The sequence below is a fragment of the Xenopus tropicalis genome, chromosome 6 (genome assembly GCF_000004195.4).
Source record: "Xenopus tropicalis strain Nigerian chromosome 6, UCB_Xtro_10.0, whole genome shotgun sequence".
Taxonomy (NCBI): Eukaryota; Metazoa; Chordata; class Amphibia; order Anura; family Pipidae; genus Xenopus; species Xenopus tropicalis.
This window is the reverse complement of record NC_030682.2, coordinates 59115775-59132863: the sequence shown is the minus strand read 5'-3', so window position 1 is coordinate 59132863 and position 17089 is coordinate 59115775. Positions and strand designations below refer to the sequence as shown.

General features: G+C 36.0%; 1 protein-coding gene across 1 annotated transcript in view; it reads left to right on the top strand.

Moving 5' to 3' along the window:
• adcy1 (adenylate cyclase 1 (brain)) overlaps positions 1–17089 on the top strand; it is a 97674-nt gene that overhangs the window by 46850 nt on the left and 33735 nt on the right. The window contains exon 6 of the mRNA XM_002933415.5: positions 16097–16255. Within this exon, the coding sequence (XP_002933461.1) occupies positions 16097–16255 (159 nt within the window). The remainder of the gene's footprint in view (positions 1–16096; positions 16256–17089) is intronic.

Genomic DNA, 17089 nt, shown 5'->3' with positions numbered 1-17089 from the left:
CTGCTCAGTCCATAAAGCATCATTAGTATAAGCAGGGCCTTAGTGTCTATGTGCCTCTCCTGCCCACCGCAAAGGCAGGCAGCTTTCTATCTAAGGGGCAACTTACAAAATGCAGGACTCAGTATGCAAAGAGCATACATTTGCAGGCAATACACTGTGATTTGCTGCATGTGATAATGGTTGTCTTTGTGCTAAAATGTAAAAGAAGCAATATGGACGCTTTTTAATATATACTTTTTATTATTTCAAATTAGCTTTTCATACTCAGTCACCCTTCACATCTATTTTCTGTATTCAGCACTTCTTAATAGTTTCCTAACATAATGTAACATAATGTATTTTAAAATGGTATTGTATGAGGCTGAAATGAATTACTAACTATTGGCACAGTTACAAGGAGGAGTTAAGCATTTACAGAAATCAGCAAGGGTTAAATATCATTATATTTACATTATATTTTGTTATGTTTCATAAATTGTAAGAAGACAAAGTTCCAGCAGTGGTAGGTATCACTGCTTAGGCTGGCAACAGATTTACTTAAGTGTCACAGCAGGGCACACTGCCAACATACACAATGAGAATACAAGGTGGTGTGCCAACACACAGGAATAATACAAGGTGGTTAGGACTCAAGCTGCCAATAGTTAGGTTCATGTGTTTTTCACTGAATGATGATAAATTAAGTCAGTAGGGAGTATAGTAGGTGAGTGCTGCTGATCATAGTGGTAGTACACATGGCAGGCAGTTGTTTGCAATCTGATTATTGTGATAAGAAATGACTTGGGACTTGTGGGTTGGGAAAATATTGGCTTTAAAAAAATAAATGAGTAACAAGTTCCCTTGTAGCCATGTATACCAATTCACCCAGGTTAAAGCGTTTGAGTTAAGAGGGACAGGGAGCAGCTGAAAATCAAATCTGTACTACTTCTCTATAAAGAGAACAAAATTCCATTAATATTACTAAAATGACTAGGATAAAAAAAAGTCTGAATTTTAGCCAGTTATTACCTATTTTACATTTCTATTTAAACATTTGTAACTGTAGCATCTCTTCAGTAGTGAGTTATACAAATTCTTTCTGTCTTCTAGTGGCACAGTTAAGGGGCTTCCTTCTCCTAAGGTAGGACACAAGATCTATACAAGTATAAAAGTAATATCACCACATATAAGCCTGAGTGTCCTGCTTTTCCATTATGCGTTTCTTTTAGAGGGAGCTGGGAATCCCCAGGGCCACCAACATATGATTATCTCTTGGTAAACCTTAAACTCATTCTACCATTTAAAATGTTATTTTGTAACTTTTAATTTATTTTGATATTACGTGCATTTCTTCAAGTGACATTACAAGCTACTTTTTATTAAGTAGTTGACACTGATATATTTTTGGTCATAGGTTTCTAGACAGATGTTTCCTGAATGTGTTTGCCTCTCCTCTATATTTTGTAATTTTCTTTATGCTGCTGGAAGGCAGAAAGAATGCTGGATTAGGGGTTCTTTAAATTCCTTTTCCAATTTTAGAAAGCATATTTTCTACCAGCATCATTGACCCTGCTATCTTTATTGTTTCACTCATGTTTAGGGAAATCCTATTTACTATGCTGACTGAATGAAAACTGTACTTCACCCCCCACAGTTTTATCATTCATGAGCTGCAGAAGAAATTATATTTTATTGTTTTCTTTTCTGCATTAGGAGGCAGAGTTCAGCATTCCAGCAAATATCTATTCAAAAGTAAATAATTACAGGTGATCCAAATCCCTCAGCATAATCTACACACCCTGAGTAGAATGTTGAATAAAATGAAAGCTTTGGAGTGCTACAATCAGGGATGGATAGACCAACCAGGTGCTCAAAGCAACCAGGACAGCCACCTCATGCAAGTGCATGTGGAGTGACATGGGGGGCAGTTGCCATGCAATGACAAATGGGCCAAAGGAGCATGAACCAGGGGTAGGCAGGAGAGGTGTCTAGAACATCCCCAGCATTGTGTCCTAGGCAGGAGCCTCTTCTTTCTACCCCTAGTTCTGACTCTGGCTACAAACCTGGCTACAACTTGCAGAATAAAATTCTGTTACTTGAATTCTAAAGTTGATAAGCCTATTAAGTTCATTCAATATTTAAATGATTTTTAGCAGACTTATGTTATGGAGATCCATATTAGAGAAATATCTTCTTGTATAAGAAAAGATGTATAACAGTATTCAAAATATTATAACTCTCATCCAGGACAGCCAAAAAGATATCAGTAATCATAATGAGCATCATAATGCTTAGATAGAAACCAAGGAATATGCAAAATATAAATTAGAGCGTTACTGACAGCAGGAAAATTATATCCAAACACATTAATCATAGTACACAGTGTTCTGGCATTATGGACCATATGCTACCTTTATCCATGTGCAGCAAACAAAAGCACCAAGGAAATGGATATGCATCATAGCATTATAGACTAAATAGTCTGTTCTAATTAGTCTTACTGGTTACTAGTTACCCAGTGTGTTGGTACCTAAGCTCAGAAAACTAACATAGCACATAGCATTTGCCATGAACCAGGAGAAAAGAAAATGGGGAGCTACTGGGGCATATTTGGAGGCACAGATCTTTACTTGGGCTGCATGCTAAAATTTCAGGGTTACACGGATAGAGATGTAAGCAATATACCATACTACCTACATCAGGGGCCCTTAACCTTTCCTACTCATGAGCCCAGTCAAATTTAAAAAGACCTGGAGAGCAACACAAGCATCATAAAAGGTCATGGATATGCCAAAAAATGGCTAGGATTGACTAGGTAGTCTCTATGCTCACTATCAGCTTACAGGAGGCTTTATTTGGTAGTAAATCATGTTTATATTTAACCAAAACTTTCCACCAAGTCAGGAATTCAAAACTAACTACCTGGTTTGGGGGCACTGAGAGCAACATCCAAGGGGTTGGTGAGCAACACGAAGGGGAATCCCCTGTTTGCAAGCAGTTGAGGCTGAAATCGAGTGAGCAGTGGCTGTAACGGTTGTTCTAGCTTTAACCCTTTCCCTGCCAAAGACGTAGCTCCTTCGTGCTGGCATAAAAAGATGTTGAATGCCGAGCACGTAGGAGTTTCGTTTTCTTTACTTTGCGCTCTTTCTCGCAACGATCGCAAAGTAAAGGACCCCTAGGGAACGAGCGGAGGGGGGTACCCAGTGGCCCCTGGGGCGCGATCGCCCAGGGGCCCCATAGAAAAAGTCGGGCACGTAGATTCTACGTGCCCGACTTTTCGACTTTTTCTGCTCTCTCCCTCACTTCCTGCATTCCCCCCTCCGCTTCCCCGCTTCCGGTGCTGGCTACTCACCTCTGCAGCTGCTGTCCCGGCGTCTCCTGTCTTCCTCCTGCGATCTTCAGCTTCTCTGACCCTAGGTAAGTGCTACATACACACACAATCACACATAATACACTAATACACACTTATACTTACACACACACACATACATTTTGGGGGGGGTTGGGGAGTTTCACACATTCACAGCACTTACAGCACTCACACTTATTTGCACACACACATGCACTCAAAACACATTTTGCCATGTGTACACACTCACTTACACACTGTAATTTTTTTTTTTTTTTATCGCATCGTTTTTATTCTTGCCTGAAAAAATTGTTTTAATGCCATTGCGGATAGCGTATTCGCTAACCGCACTGCGCAATACCTTTTGTGTATTATTTTGGTGTTTTTATTACATTTTCTGTGATTTTGGTGCATGTTTAGTCATTTTATTGCATTTTTAGCCATTTTATTGCATTTTCAGTTATGCATAGTTGTTGTTCACTTGACTTTGTCTGTAAAACTAATTTGCCCAAGCCAGAATACTCAAACTGTGATTCTGACTGCAGATATCACCAGGAAAAAAAACATTGATTTTGGGGGTTTTTTTTGTGATTTTACTGATTTTATTGCATTTCATATTGTTCTTTGTTACTTGTCTTGCACATGGACATTTTGTCTGCTGTATTTCAATTTGGCTTCCTCTGTACCCCACATAGTTTGGTAAATCTATCCATATTGGGCATCAAACTGTTCAGTAGACCCCTGGCGTTCATTTTTAAGGGTATTTTATGTTGGTACGTTGAAATGTGGGCTACATAATGGGGCAAAATGCAAGCTTTGTAACAATTTTCAGAAATGTTATAAAATCCATCTGTTTAGCATAGCTTTTTTTTTTTTTTTTTTGTCAGAATCTGTGCTTTCAGAAAATGTATGGTTTTCTAGGGTCTCTGTACTGTTAGGGGGTCTTATGGCACATAATACACATACCGGGTGCAAAAACTGCACGAGCCGGAGCGTCATTTGTGAAAATTCATATGCACTATTTTTATTTGGGTGCCCCTGTACTCCGCATAGTTTGGTAAATCTATGCATATAGGGCATCAAACTGTTCAGTAGACCTCTGGTGTTCTTGTTTGGGGTGATTTTCCTTTGTACGCAAGAAATTGTGTGAGATAAATGCGGCAAATTGCAACATTTTTAGTAGATTTTCTGCAATGTCATAGAAACCACTAGCTTTAGGAAAGCTTTGCAGATTGGTACTTTGGTGTAGAGAGGACTCTTTACCCATGTTGGATTTGTCTGAACGTGTACTTAAAAATATATGGTTTTCAGGGGTAACCCTATATTTTTGCAGTTTCTATCCCACATAAAACTGCCATGTGTTTATGAATTAGGTAAAGGTAAGCCATGAAATTAGTGTGCACAAGGTATATTTTGAGGTCTCTAAGTGCCAGGTGCTTTGATAAACCAATGTACAGTGGGCATCAAACTGTTCAGTAGACCTCTGGGGTTCATATTTAGGGTGTTTTATCTTGGTACCTTATGACCTATAGAAAATAAGATGCTGCATATTGGAAGTTTTGAGGTGATTTTTGGAAATGTAATAAAATCGGCAAACTTAGGAAAGCTTTGTGGCTTGGTACTTTGGAGTAGAAAGACATGGGTACCCATTTTAGATTTTGAGGAATGTGTACTTTCCAAAAATATGTGACTTTCTGGGGTGGGTGTACTTTTTACTAACTTTATCCCACACAAAATGATGTAAATGTGTTGATTTTGCAGAAGCTGAAATGACAGAAATGGCAGATCATATGGGGTATGTTCATATTGGGGCCCCTACATGCCACATACTTAGGTAAACCTATACAGATTGGGCATCAAACTGTTCAGTGGACCCCTGGCGTTCAAATTTGGGGTGTTTTATCTTGGTACCTAATGCTATGTGGGAGATAAGATGCTGCAAAGTTGAAGCTTTGAGGGGATTTTTGGAATTGTCAGCAAAATTGCTAACTTTAGAAATGCTTTGCGGCTTGTACTTTGGAGTAGAAACACACAGGTACCCATTTTAGATTCAGGGGAATCTGTACTTTCCAAAAATATATGGCTTTCTGGGGTGAGCATACTTTTTTGTAGCGTTATCCCACACAAAATGATGTAAATGTGTTGATTTTGCAGAAGCTGAAATGACAGAAATGACGGATCATATGGGGTATGTTCACATTAGGGCCCCTACATGCCACATACTTAGGTAAACCTAAACATATTTGGCATCATATTGTTCAGTGGACCCCTGGCGTTCAAATTCAGGGTGTTTTATCTTGGTACCTAATGATACATGGGAGATAAGATGCTGTAAACTAGAAGCTTTGAGAGGATTTTTTGGAAATATTATCAAAATTGCCAACTTTAGGAAAGCTTTGCGACTTGGTACTTTGGAGTAGAAAGACATGGGTACCCATTTTAGATTCGGAGGAATGTGTACTTTTCAAAAATATATGACTTTCTGGGGTGAGCATACTTTTTTTGTATTGTTGTCCCACACAAAATGATGTAAATGTGTTGATTTTGCAGAAGCTGAAATTACTGAAATAGCAGATCATATGGAGTATGTTCACATTGGGGCTCCTACATGCCACATACTTAGATAAATCTATACATATTTGGCATCAAACTGTTCAGTGGACCCCTGGCGTTCAAATTTAGGGTGTTTTATCTTGGTACCTAATGCTATGTGGGAGATAAGATGCTGCAAAGTGGAAGCTTTGAGGGGATTTTTGGAATTGTCAGCAAAATTGCTAACTTTAGAAATGCTTTGCGGCTTGGTACTTTGGAGTAGAAAGACACAGGTAGCCATTTTAGATTTGGGGGAATGTGTACTTTTCAAAAATATATGACTTTCTGGGGTGAGCATACTTTTTTTGTAGCATTATCCCACACAAAAGGATGTAAATGTGTTGATTTTGCAGAAGCTGGAATGACAGAAATAATAGATCATATGGGGGTATGTTCACATTGGGGCTCCTACATGCCACATACTTAGGTAAACCTATACATATTGGGCATCAAACTGTTCAGGGGACCCCTGGCGTTCATATTTAGGGTGTTTTATTTGGTTACTTTATGACCTGTAGTAGATAAGATACTATAGACAGGAAGCTTTGAAGCGATTTTTAAGAAATTTCACAAATTTTGATAAATAACTTTAGGAAAGCATTGCAACTTGGTAGTTTGGAGTAGACAGGCAGTTCTATCTATTCTGGATTCCACATAATCTGTTCTTTCTAAACATATATAATTTTCTGGCATAAACCTTATGTTAGTGGAATTTGTGACCTTGAAATCTAAAGTATGCAGCTTTCTGGAGCAATGCTTTGGAAATTTGGTAGTGTACTGCTGGGAGTTTTTGAACTATGTCAGTGAGAAATCTCCATAAAACTATATATATTTGGTATTGGCACGTTCAGGAGACATGGGACTTTCCAAATCAGTTGTATTTTTGTGCATAAAATAATTTTTGTTTCTGGTGTATGTGTTTATATTATGGAAAATATTATTTTTTTTCATTTTTTAGACATTTTGAAGCCTATATCTTGTTACAGAATTGGAATTACACAAAAATTCCACCATATTTTGAAAGCTTAGGTTGTCCTGAAAAAAACGATATATAGTTTTCCTGGGTAAACTAAAAGTCCCCCCTAGGAAAAGCCCCTAAAGTGAAACAGTGCAAAATGTTCAAAAACTGTCTGGCAGTAGAAGTTCCACTTTGTTCAAAATGGCTGGCAGTGAAAGGGTTAAGGAGAGATCTGCTACACTGCGGTTAGATGCCTAAATCCTGGGATCTCAAAGTGATTGATTGATCCACTTGAGGAAAGGTATTGAAAGTCTCCTGTGTGTGTCCCCTGGTGAGGACAGGTGTTTTCCGTGTGCCTGCTACGTGGGAATAACTGCTTATTCCAAAGGGAGAGGTACTTTGGGAAAGGTAGCGCTAACTGGGGAAACTGAAAGAGCTCTGGGGAAGGGACTTTGCCAGGACTCAACTGGGAAAGGGTATTTCCTCCAGGAGTAGAGTGTGGGACTGTGTGCTGGAAGAGACTGAGCCAGTAGTGACAAATACCCACAGGTTTCCAAAGCAGGGCTATTACTATGTGCATGTTAATGCTATTCCATTTTCACTTCATTATATAAAGTTGATATTTGCTGCAACTGTGTGTGATTATTTCCTAGTGGAAATCCCCTTGAGGTGTGCTCCTCAGTGTCCACTAGGTGGAGGCACTGCGCTATAATCCCAGTCCCAGTACCTTTCATCTGCAAAGGGAACCCAAAATCTTCTGTTCTAAGCCTATATACAGCCAAATTTAAGTGAATGTGCCAAGAAAGGGTTACTTAAGTTTTATTTTAATTTAATTTAAATCTAAGCTCTTTTGTTATAATACAGTGTGGCCTGATATGATGGCATTGTGAACATTCTATTAATTTATTACTGCAATGGCATAAATGACCTTTTAGAGCAAAGTAATATTTGATGTCTAAACTGTTAAGTAATTTTATTGTAAATGTGAGTAAATCAAAAGTAATATATTCCTAATAGTTCAGATAAAGTGCAAATCAGTCAAAAAATAAGAAATACTTGGGTATAAAATATGTTCAAGAGGCCTATATATTATGATACTATATACAGTGATACATTTTCCTGCAATTAATTAAGTGTGATACCGCTCTGTGCATATCTAATAAATTCACCCAGCTGTTTTTGAATCATCACCCTTATGCAACTTGCTAATTAATTTATATATTATTTCCCTAAGGATTTCTTTTTTTATTTATTGATATAAATGAGATTTTAACAACAGGGGAAAAGTTATGTTTTATTTTTTCAAATTTGTATTCACTATGCATCACAGACATCACTTGTGGAAGGTGACACGAGCCGGAAAAATCAAAAAACCCTTTTTATTGCATAGGTTTCATCATATCACAGGACAGTCTCCAGCACAAATCTAAATTAACTGCTTATCAACCTTTTAGCGTGCTTATTTAGTATGTCTCTTTTAAATAAATATGGTATGATTTAGCTACCTGTACAGAATGTTAGAAGTATATTCAGCTAGCCCCATGCAAATGTTCCAGGTCCCTTTTATCATTCACTCTTTGTAAAACAATTTATTTGGACTGGCCAGGTAGGAATGGAATAGGAGATGCCAATTCATTATTTGCCCTCACATTTGTTTCCCCGCTTGCATTTACAATCTACATTATGCAGAATTCCTTTTCCTGAAGCCCTCCCCTAATGGCAAGACCTGAATGAAACCAGAGCGAAATGTGTTTCTTAAGCAAGAGTTTATTAAAGTCATAAGGAAAACAACTAAAAGAAACACAGGGAACTTGCAAAAATCTTTGTGATAGGATTCCTTTGAGTCCCTGTTTTAGGACCTTGGTCAGAATTTTTGTGGCTCATTGGCCCAATGTATCTGCTTTAGAGAAACTGCTTTTGCGTTGATAGCAGCAGCGTGACAGCATCAGCAAGGTTTATTATGCTAACATATTTATTTTCTGTTTTTTTATTGAACTTTGTGGCAACTGACTTGAGTGGGTATTGTCAAGGGAAATTCTCAGAAAGTAGATATGGCCTATATGAAAATCTGTCATTTGTAAGACTCACTCCAAATTTCAGTGTAATATTCTGGTAAAAATGTGCATTCATTTAAAAGAGGTGGGAAGTTACATGTTAAATTTCCTTCATCATGTGCAGAGACCCCCCTGTGCCCTTTTAACCATACCATTCACACTCTGCAATGGGGCCCTATTTCCCCATACCCCACAATAAAAGGCAGAGTTGAAGTTGGTGGCCTCCACAATTCTCTCGTTCCAATCCCTGACCAGGATCATGTACAACTGAAGCCAGGATATGAAAAAAACTGCTCATGTTCCTTATTGGTGATCAGCTCAAGGGAGCCATGGATAGGAAGTGAAGGACCCAGACATGTCTGCTGACAACCTTGATGTAGTACAGAAGGTAGGAAGTGGGTCGCTGCAGTGCATCTGTGTTTTATAAACCATTATCCTTCCTACTTAATCTCTATTTGGAATGAACAGATACAGGTTCTTTGCTGACTTGGGCTGTAAACATAAATTCTGTGAATTATTTTCTGTAAATTGTTTGAGTAGTGCTAGTAATTTTTGTTTTGTTTGATCTATTATTGCTTTTAATTATAGCTCATTTTTACTAATTTTTTTTTTTTTCATGTTTACTTGTGTCCTGATCCAGATTCAAGCCACGCGTTCTGGACCTGAATGTGTCAGTACCTAAATCCATTGTTTCATTACGTACTGTCATTATGTACTGTACTGTGCGTGCTACTTAGATTTCATTTGTCATGTAGTATGCTTAACTTCCCTATAGATGCTTCAAATTGGAGACCTTGTAGTTTGTAGGATCCTTGACCTTATGTGTTGCACTCTGCATAGTAATTTTTCCATACACTGAACAATAATTAATTATCGATACTAAATAATATGTACAGTAAGTAAACTGGCATGAATGTGTTTAAGCATGTCATGTTCAATATTTTAATGAATATTTGATATATGTAAATAAAATTACAGTGAATGGAAAATAATATGCCATATTTTCAAATTTTTTGATAATTGTATTACAAAATGTTGATGTCAGGTTATGCAGATTACTTGTTTATTATTGATACATGTACAACTTACTTAAGGCTTTAAAATACACATGGCTGAGGAAAATGTGCATTATTTTTTTACCTTTTTAAAAGTTATCAGTTACAATCTTTACTATTACTTTACTGACACTGTTTTATTACAGCAGTATATAAGTCCATTTTAGGAATCTTGTTTTTTTATATGAGGGTACAGCAGGGGGAATTGTAACCAAGTTTATTTTTGTGTAATTCTTATTACACACTTCTGAAACACTATAAGGGAGGTACACTTCCAATTGAGACTTAAGATTTCTACTGACTCTGCATGTTTCTGAGCAAGCTGCTTCCTCTTCCTTTATCTGAGGAAAATAGGAATGATAACAGGAACTTTGTATCAATGATGCTGCTTATTAATCATTTCCAATTTAAGATAGAAAGCATGTGTTCAGTTACAGCAGGTATTTTAAGATTAGTAGAAGATATAACTCATTACATAATTCACAAATTTAACATGTTTGTATGTTTTTGAATGCACTCCATAAAACATCTAGCCAAAAATCAAACTGAATCCAAACACTAATTTTTATATTCAAATTTGTGAAAAATCCAAACAACCCATATCATCTTAAAGTTCCCTCTGAACTGTCACTTTTTTGTGTTGTTTAACTTTAGATGTTAGGATTCTGTGTTGACTAGAAACTGTGCTTTTAGTTGAATCCAGATTCTGCAAACAGTGCTGGGATGTAGGCAAATCCTGATTTCAGATTCTTGATTTAGTGCATTCTTTAAAGAAATCAAATATGTTAACATATTAATAATAAATATAGAAGGTGGCTACTGACAGTCTGGAACTGTATAATAAAAGAACTTGCAACCCCAGAACAGTATACAGTTAGAGAAAAGGGTCTTTGCATCACAAGCACTTAGTGGGTACTGGCATGCTGAACACATTATATAGTAAGAGTTGCAGGACCTTGAATTCTTAGCCAGTTACACACTTTATAGGCACACACATATTGTACTGTGAAAGCACACAGACCTTTTTTTTTGCCAAGCTAGACACATAAGGGCTCATTTACTAACCATCGATTTTTAATTTTAAACTCAATTCTAATTTTTTCAAAAACGTTGAAGAGGAAACTTTTGCTATTTACTATATGCGTTTAATGGCTAAAAATCCGAATTCAGCAGATTAAACTTGCCAACTTTATGTAGTAGTCAATGGCAAAGGTGCAAATCCCTTTCCTTGAAGCTATTTCTTTTGTCTAGAAACTTTAGAGATTTGGCTGGGTTTTGTCCAAAAATCACAGCAACAATTTGATATAGTCTGGATTTTCACGGTGCCAATTTAGAAAATGTCAAGTTTTTTACAACTTTTCTGAGAGTGACTTTTCCTTGCGACTTTTTTTTAGTAAACAACAAATTCAGTTGAATTTTGAAAAAAGTTATGTAGCTCACAGGCTGGTTGCATACTCTTTATACTTCATACTTTTCTATGCAAATGCATGGAAAAGAGAGTTGCCACTGACCTGTAGGTTGCCAAAACATAAAAATCCATTCCAGGGGTGTGTACAGCAAAGACTCACAGTGCACAACTACAGTCATTAATCATACATTTGATGTGACATGTACACAATCATTGTTTCATTTGTCTGTGCCCTTTTCTGGTTATAAATCTCTCACTTTCTGTTCTCTTCTTTCTGTTTTCTGTTACACTAGCTGTTTGGGACCATATGGTCCTGCATAATGGTGAATTAAAAAATGTAGGTCTAGATGGTCAAAAACCAACCAGGCAATTACTGCGCTGAAAATCACACATATATAGTGGAGTATAAGTGAAAGCAACTAATTGATCCTAATTACACACTATGATAATCAGAGCCTTGAATGTAGTATCATGTGTCCATAAAACATTCATTCATATGAATCACCTATAAAACAGGTGTGTAGTTTTACACAATTTGCACAATATTCAGAAATCATAACAATTGAGTAATTTTAATAATTACTACTTAATAGAATATACTTCATAACTAAGAATTGTGCTAGCTAACAATTTAATAAAACACACAAACATTTAATAAATATAAAAAACTGATCTAGGTGGTAAGAAAAAAAATGCTTATCCTGATCAGGTATAAAGGGCTCAAATATGACAATGTTCAATACATTTTAAATGCTCAGTAGGAAGATAGACATGTTAATTAAAAGATTGCTTATATTCCTTCAACACCATATTGTATACAATGTAATATTAAATATTAATTTATATAAAAGAGTTTGCAGATGCTTTATTTTGTAATGGTTTTTAATGTTTTGCCTTAAGCAAGAGCCCTTTGTACTGCAAATCTGTGAAAAGCAGCACCTGCGTCATTTATAATAGGCACCCTTTCCAATGAATAAATTTGATGTTACAATAGCAAAGGATCCACACCCTCTTATACATAATACAGTAGGGATTTGATAAATTGCTGCTATAGAAACTCTTACTGAATTGTGTGCCCTAGTAGTAATTACTTGTGTAGCCTTGTAAAAGGTAATTATGCACTAGTTACATTTGGAGAGATTTAGGTGGACTTAGGGACAGGTCTCAATTTCTCTGGCTAAATATAGGATCTAAAGTAGTATCAGTTTGCTGACAAAGTCATCAACAAAGAGCAGATAGGGTCAGTAATGTTTCTGTTAAAAAAAAAAAAGTTATATTTTTCCATAATTTGGTGTTGTCCATGGAACTGTTCATATATGGTTCTATTGCCAAGTAAAAATGTTAATGCCGCAAAATAAAGAAACTACTTTTTTAATAAAGAGTATGAAAGGTCTCAAACAGAATAAAATGTTTAAGATAAAATGTCTATTTTGCAATGTAATATTGTTTGTTATTACATTGTAAATTTTATTGATATGTTTATTGGTAAGGATATATGTAGCTAAAGAATGACTTTTTTCTGCTAGCTGGTTAGTTAATTTTTTTCCAGGAAACTTAAATGTGCGAAAAGGAAAATTATTAAATTGAGCTTTTCCATTAATTTTTATTACATTTCCCATCATTATACACTAGTGCTCAATTGTTAAACTACTGCTAAAGTGTAATTAAAACCTAAAATTAGTTTCTGTCTCCCAAAGCATTCCGCTTACAAGGGAGAATGAAAGTTATTGCATGTACGCGTAAAAGCTAATGCTAATACAGTAGTATAGTCCATTGAAGATTAGGGGTTAAATATTATAGCCCTGTTCAAGATCCAGTTTAAAACATTTAGGCGCAATTACATTTTTTTAAAAAAAAAAGTTCTGGAATGAGGCATTAGAAAAAGTGGGTTTTACCAGTGGTTTTATTTTAGTCCCAGTAACCAATATAAGGGTTGATTCACTACATTGCGATAAATGTTATTGCATTCTTTTTTGCGTTAAAATTGACGAAGAAAACCCACAATTTGCTAAAGTATTATCAACCAAATGCATTAATTTTGACGCATTGCGTCAATTAGCGCGCAGAAATAATACTAACGCATGATTCACAAACACTTAGACACGCTAAATATCGCATTAGTCTGTGGACTTTGCAGTGTGATTTATTCAAGTATGCGTGTCAAATACCGCACGAAAATAGTCTTCACGACTTAAATAACACAAACAGCACCGCGTCTAAATTAACGCAGGTATCCTTTTAGTAAATTGTGCGTTAAGACGCGATAAAATTTTTATCGCATGCTATAAATAGCGCTCTTTTTAACGCACCTTAGTGAATCAGCCCTATAGGCTTGTAAGAAGAAATCCATTTTTCCCCCCCCACCCAAAAAAAAATCTTCCACCTGGAAAAGTGGAATAAAACCCCTTATCCAAATTCTCATAAATATAGCCTTTTGAAGCAACCAAAAATAACCCCTTTCCTTTACCATAGTTGTAACTGATGTTCATTATGCAGGTGGTGTACACAGATAATCATGCATGATTGATTTATTTTTATGTATAGCCTTTGCTGGGGGTGCTTTGAAATAGTTTCACAGCACAATGGCACAATGTCCATGATGGAGTAATTTGGCACTGTACTGCTTTGCTTTCTGTACAAATATGAACATTTCCAAGTCCTCCTTGAGTGAATCTTGAAAGCTAATATTAGCTTACCCATCTGGGATGAATTCTGACTTGTATTTGTTGCTCAAGTTTGTTGCAGGGTAGTTGTCTTCCAACGTTACTGTACCACAGACACAAAGTTGACATCCATTTTGTCCATGCAATAATTTCCGGTAATCCATTTAAGAAAGGAAGAAGGAAACATGCAGAAATAGGAGTAAAGAAAGAGAAAGAGTTGAAATCAGGAGAAATTGGTCACATAAACATCTAAAGTCAAACCAGGGGTTAGAACAATGCAAAATGAAAGTAAAAAAACAAAACAAGAACATAAAAGTATATTTAAGTCCAGATGCTACCCAGAGAACAGCAAACCGTCAACAATTATATGGAATATAATCTTTTCTTTTTGTACTTATATGACTTTAAAACCATTATTACTAGTGTAAGTAATCTTTTTTCTCAGAACCATGTTCTTTTAACATAATTCTTTTACATACTATTTGAAGAAAACTACCTAATCTGTTCTGCTGTCCTCACTACCATCAGTTTATCCTATCCTATCCTATATTGTCCTTATATTAAAGAACATTGATTTTATTTTGTCTTTTGTACTTTCTTTTCAAGAAGTTTTAAAAAAAGAAACAGTTTCTGTGTGTTAAAATTGTTTCCAGTTTTGGACAACATATTGTAGCTTGTACTTAAATTACCTAAAATAAATAGCTTTATAATCCCAAATATATCCATGTCAGCCCTCAAGAGAAACAATCTATAACCACAGCAGGCAGTAGTACACTGCTCCAGGCTTACAGAAGAATTTGAAAGATATTATCCTGTTTCCTCCCTTTTTTTATTTCGAAGTGACACAACTACAATATAAGACAAAGGGATACAGTCCTCACTGTATTTATTTCTGTTGTTTGTTGTGGTTACAGGGGTCACTGACTTTCACGAGCATGTTTAAAAGACACAGGATGAAAGGAGTGAACCTAAATAGTATGCCAATATAAAACAGTTAGAACAAAAAAATTACAAAATGCTGAGTACTGGTAACTGACCCTAACAAGCAGATATCAGGTTCAATTTCAGAATGTAATTCAAAGGAACAAACTGTAACTTTGATTAGGCTATGTTTTGTCTACCAAATGTTAAATTTGTTAAATCCTAAGGGACATTTTTATTATGTTTTGAAGATCCTTTTCGTAGTAATTGATGTCAGAAAATGTAAGAGATCTAAATCTCACCCCTTAAAATCTGGAAAGCTTTTTATCTAAAAAAACAAAAACGCCAACTGAAATTTCTTCAAGGAATGCTATTTACCAAGCACAAGAATGAATCTTCACTGAGAGAATTGTCTCCAGGTTTAGGCTGGCAAATTAGCATTACAAAGATAGAGCAGCCACTTTTGCATTTATTTATTACATCTTTCGTGCTAATGGAAGCATACAGTTAATACTTGGCCTATGTGCTCCATTATGGCATTTTTTAATCATTTCTACATTTTGTCTGGCATCCTGCTATGCTCTGTTATGCCTTCACCCCACTAAGGTTTTTTTATGTCCCTGTTTTAATTTCAGTATGTAGGTGGCTATAGGATGCTTAATTTAAAAGCCATTGGTTTACACATGCCATTTTTCATGATAACTTGTCAACAGAACAGCAAGTCTTTCTAAATTGGTCAGTGCCTGTACAACTATTCAGAAATATTTAGTGTGACTTAACAGGAGAGGCCATATAACTGCCATCCCTATAATCTTGTAAAACAGTGGTGCACAAACGGTCATTACAAAAGGTAGAATGATTTCTTAGCTTTTATTTTGAATAAATAACCCTTCAGACATATGAGTCCCAATACATTTGCAACTTGTACCAATTAATGCTTTGCAAAATTTGTCAGCATTGTAATTCATCAATATACTTATTATTTTTACATTAAAAATGCTAATAAAAGCTAAAATTACATTTGGCAATGTTACATTTCAATGACTAATAATATTACATCTGCTATGTTAGGCGTAGTTAAAAATAATGTTAACATTTTCCTTGTGTTCTCTTCAAGGTCGGTTGCTGAAGCAACTGAAGTGGATCTCAATATGAGAGTGGGTTTGCACACAGGACGTGTACTTTGTGGAGTTCTAGGGCTTCGCAAATGGCAATATGATGTTTGGTCCAATGATGTCACTTTAGCCAATGTAATGGAAGCTGGAGGATTACCTGGGTATGTTTCAAAGTGCAATTTCTGGCCCAGATATCTAGTTTCAAAGAAAGCAATACCTGTAGAATAGTTTTATGGTGTATAAATGTAAAAATGTAAATAACTATGATATGAAATAAAATTGATATTTTCTGCAAAGCTGAAAACAAAACTGACAGACTTTAAATTGAGTGCATTGCACCTATTTCACATGGGAACTTTGGAGCTACTGTCACCTCCAAAGGTTGGTGGTAGCTCCAGGGTTCGCACACATGCACCTAAAGAATTACACACACGTCATTTAAATGGTTAAGTGCCGGAATTGATGACGGCCATGGAAAATGACATTAAATTGAAATACTTGTAAATATAGGAGTAGTAATTACATTTCAGTTATAGTAGAACACCAATTTTACGCTTCCCAGGAGACTGCGTCAAAGCGGCATAAATTCCATAAAAATATTAAATTCAGGGAAACATACACTGCTTGCCTGTATGAGGCAGTGAAAAAATTGCGTCAATTCCTAATGGCTTAAAATTAGAAACCACTAAAAAAATGATTGTCGATTAAAAGTGTTCAGTAAAGAGCTGTACTTCTCTGCCCTTCCTTGTTGCTCAGACAATTACGTAAACACACTGATATAGGTGTTAATTCCTTTCTGCTCTTCTGCTTGCCTGCCTGTTTCCCAGCCAGTATCCTCATAAGTCTTTTCTCTAGTCACTAAGACCAGTGGCCTAAGACTCTGTTGTGGCCGCCTGGTGGTTGTGTCAGGTTGGCCACTGGATATGACATAATAAACTTAAATACAGCTGTTTGATGTTGTCTCTGTCATTACTAAAATAGATTCAGCTATTACA